The sequence below is a fragment of the Aplysia californica genome, unplaced genomic scaffold, assembly GCF_000002075.1.
Source record: "Aplysia californica isolate F4 #8 unplaced genomic scaffold, AplCal3.0 scaffold01084, whole genome shotgun sequence".
Lineage (NCBI taxonomy): Eukaryota > Metazoa > Mollusca > Gastropoda > Aplysiida > Aplysiidae > Aplysia > Aplysia californica.
In genome coordinates, this window is record NW_004798354.1 from 158,705 (window position 1) to 161,649 (window position 2,945).

Sequence of the window (2,945 nt, forward strand, 5' to 3'; positions counted from 1 at the left end):
TGTGTGTGTGTGTGTGTGTGTGTGTGTGTGTGTATGTAAGTTAAACGCCCGACCTCACACAAACACGTTCTTTTGAAAGCGGATCCCTTCTCCCAGTACTATAAAAAAAAAAGACTTCGGGCTAAGAAAATAAGAATCGAGGGGACTATGTTCAGCGATGATAGATGCACATTTACTTGGGCAGGGATATAAGTGTTATTCAAGTGGTAGAACTGCATCTGTGTAGAACGCACAAACTATGATCATCACACTTCAACCCGTCCACGAAAATGTATTTTGAAAAGAGATAAATAAGAAAATTGATAAAGAAAATAACGAAAAAAGAAAAAAAAAGGAAATAAATTAATAAGTAAAGAATGAATTAATGAACGAAAGAGATAAACAAACGAACAAGCAAACCAACCAACAAACAAACAAACAAATGAACGAACGAACGAACAAACAAAGAACGAGGGAAAAAAACTTATGGGAAATAACATCGAAAGAAACCAGCGGTCGTCTCTTCAGTGAAAGGGAAGGGTTGTTTAACAAATAAAATACATACAAATAAAAACACAAAGGAAACCCAGATATAGATATCAATTAACAAGAAAGGAAAGGAATTGCATTACGTAATATAGCCTTTATACTCCTTCTGAAAGAGGAAAAACAGCAACAGCTGAGTAAAATGAAGCTAACATTTAAAAAATAAGATACAAATAAACCTAATATTATTTAAAGCTGAAGGGCTGAAAAAAGTAAGTTCCGTAAAAAAAAAAAAAGCAGAAAAAAACAAACACACCAAAAACAAAACAAAACAAAGCAAAAACAATGCAAAAAAACAAACAAAGCCAAAACAACCGAATCGATATTTTAAAAAGCCAACCAAAACCAGTGTTAAAGGACGTTAACCCTATCCGTACGCTCTTGGGTCATTTGGTACCCTCGTGGTTGTATGCTTCACATTTTACAATACTTCTAGTACGCAGATCTCTTTGAAACTTCCAGTATTTCTCAAAAAATCATGTTGACAGACTGCTATGCAAAGCGTACAAATCGGATTAACGAGTAAATTTCCTCTTTGAAAAGTGGTGGCACAGAGGGTATGATAGTAAAACACGACGTACGGATATGGGTAAAAGAAAAAGAAGATAATAATAACACTATTATAGTGAAGCCCAACTTACCTGATGGTTTCTTGTGGAGAATTTCCGCAGAAAGGAATCTTCCCTGGTGAGCGGATGTTTGGGCTTCTTCGGACCTTGCATCTCATTGGCAGCTTTGAGTGTGTTCCTTAGTCGTCTCCAATTGGAGCTAGGGAACATTCCAATCCCGCGACGGACCAGACGCCGCCCGGTAGGTTTACTCTGACCGCAATCTGTTGCTGCTGCTGCTGCTGCTGCTGCTGCTGATGTTGGGGGTGTTTGGGGCGGTGGGGGTGGCCGAGAAGGGCTGCCCGCCGACACCACCGCCTCATCGTGGCCGTTATCTCTTTGTCCCTCCCTGTTATCGTGGGGCTGATGTTGTTGTCTTTGTCGTTGGTGGGCGTTGTTGGTGTCGCTATCGCTGTCGTTGTGGTGGTGGTGGTGACTTTGCTGCTGCTGCTGTTGTTGTTGTTGTTGTTGTTGTTGTTGTTGTTGTTGTTGTTGTTGATTGTCTTTCTTTTGTTGTTGTTGCTGATGTTTCTGTATTTTCCGCGCAGAAGCAAAGAGTACTTTATTTTGAGTCTCTAATTCACCGATGTGTGTGAGAGATTTACTGGCGTAGTTACTGATAAGATTTGTCTTACCTGCGACCTTCCCTTTGCGGTAGCTGTGACTACCACCACTTACTCTAGTTTGCTTGTTGCTGCTGCTACTGTTGATGCTGTTGCTGCTGCTACTGTTGCTGCTGTTGTTGTTTTTACTATTGCAATTGGTGTTGCTACTATGATCGTCGACAGCTTCAGAATCCTTATCACACTTTACCAGAGATGGTGCACCTCCACTTAGCCATAGACTACTTGGTACTCCGTTTTGTTTACACGAGCTGACAGTAACAGGGTTCCCAACACGAGCACTATTCACTCCGGGAATTCGAATAGGGAGCGGGGAATCCCCTATATGGAAGACACAGTTTTGCTGCTTTCCTTTGGCGAAGACCTCCGGGCAGGAATCACTGAGATCTCCGGGTACTCTCAGACCCAAATCGTGATCTTCGTCAGGTGGCGACTCTACACGCCTCTGACGTCGGCACTTTTTGCGGTAGCGCGGTGAGAGGGACCGTGCACCAGAGAGCTGGGGTTCGGATCCCGGCACGTGACAGGAAGCGAGACCACCGCCACTTTTGTTGACGAGACGTTCATGGTGGTCAGAAGAGTTTCCACCAGATGTGGTTAGTAAGTCCTCACTCCTCCACGCCTGCCGACCTTCGCTATTGTCTTTAACATTTCTTGTGTTGCTGTCGGTTCTGAGAAGTGACTGAGACTGATCTGTATGGAGGATAGGAGGCTCTCGGTCACATGTTTGTGCGCACGTGTGCAGTTGGTTAGTTTGTTCAGGCAAATCTGCTGTACAAGAAGTCTCTAATGAGAACAAAAATGGCGTGAATGCTCTCTTTCCTCCTTCCCCTTCGCTTTGAAGGTTCGATTTTTCCTTTTCCCCTCTCTCCTCGCCTATACGACTACCTGTCAGCAGTGACTGCTCCTCGTGTTTCGACGAATCTTTCTGCTGTTGAAGTTTTAACTGCTGATGTTGCTGTTGCTGTTGTCGCTGCTGCCGTTGAGGTTGTGTCGCTACGCTCGAAGGACCGGCGGGAGGCTTGAGGTGTGACGCTGGTGTCGTCGACGATTGCGGTGATTGCGGTGGTGGTGGCAGGGGAGGTAGAAGACGCACGTGTTGTTGGCTCAGGGGCGCCGAACGTAAGTCGCGGCTTTTTCTCGTCGTCGTCTCTAGCGCTGCTTCAACATCTATCGATCTCACGCTAGG

General features: G+C 44.6%; 1 protein-coding gene across 1 annotated transcript in view; it reads right to left on the bottom strand.

Moving 5' to 3' along the window:
• Window positions 1–2,945, bottom strand: part of LOC101854914 — a gene marked incomplete at both ends in the record, with an annotated part of 16,754 nt that extends 13,809 nt beyond the window's left edge. The window contains 1 exon segment of the mRNA XM_005111596.2: window positions 1,167–2,945. Coding sequence (XP_005111653.2) covers window positions 1,167–2,945 — 1,779 coding nt within the window.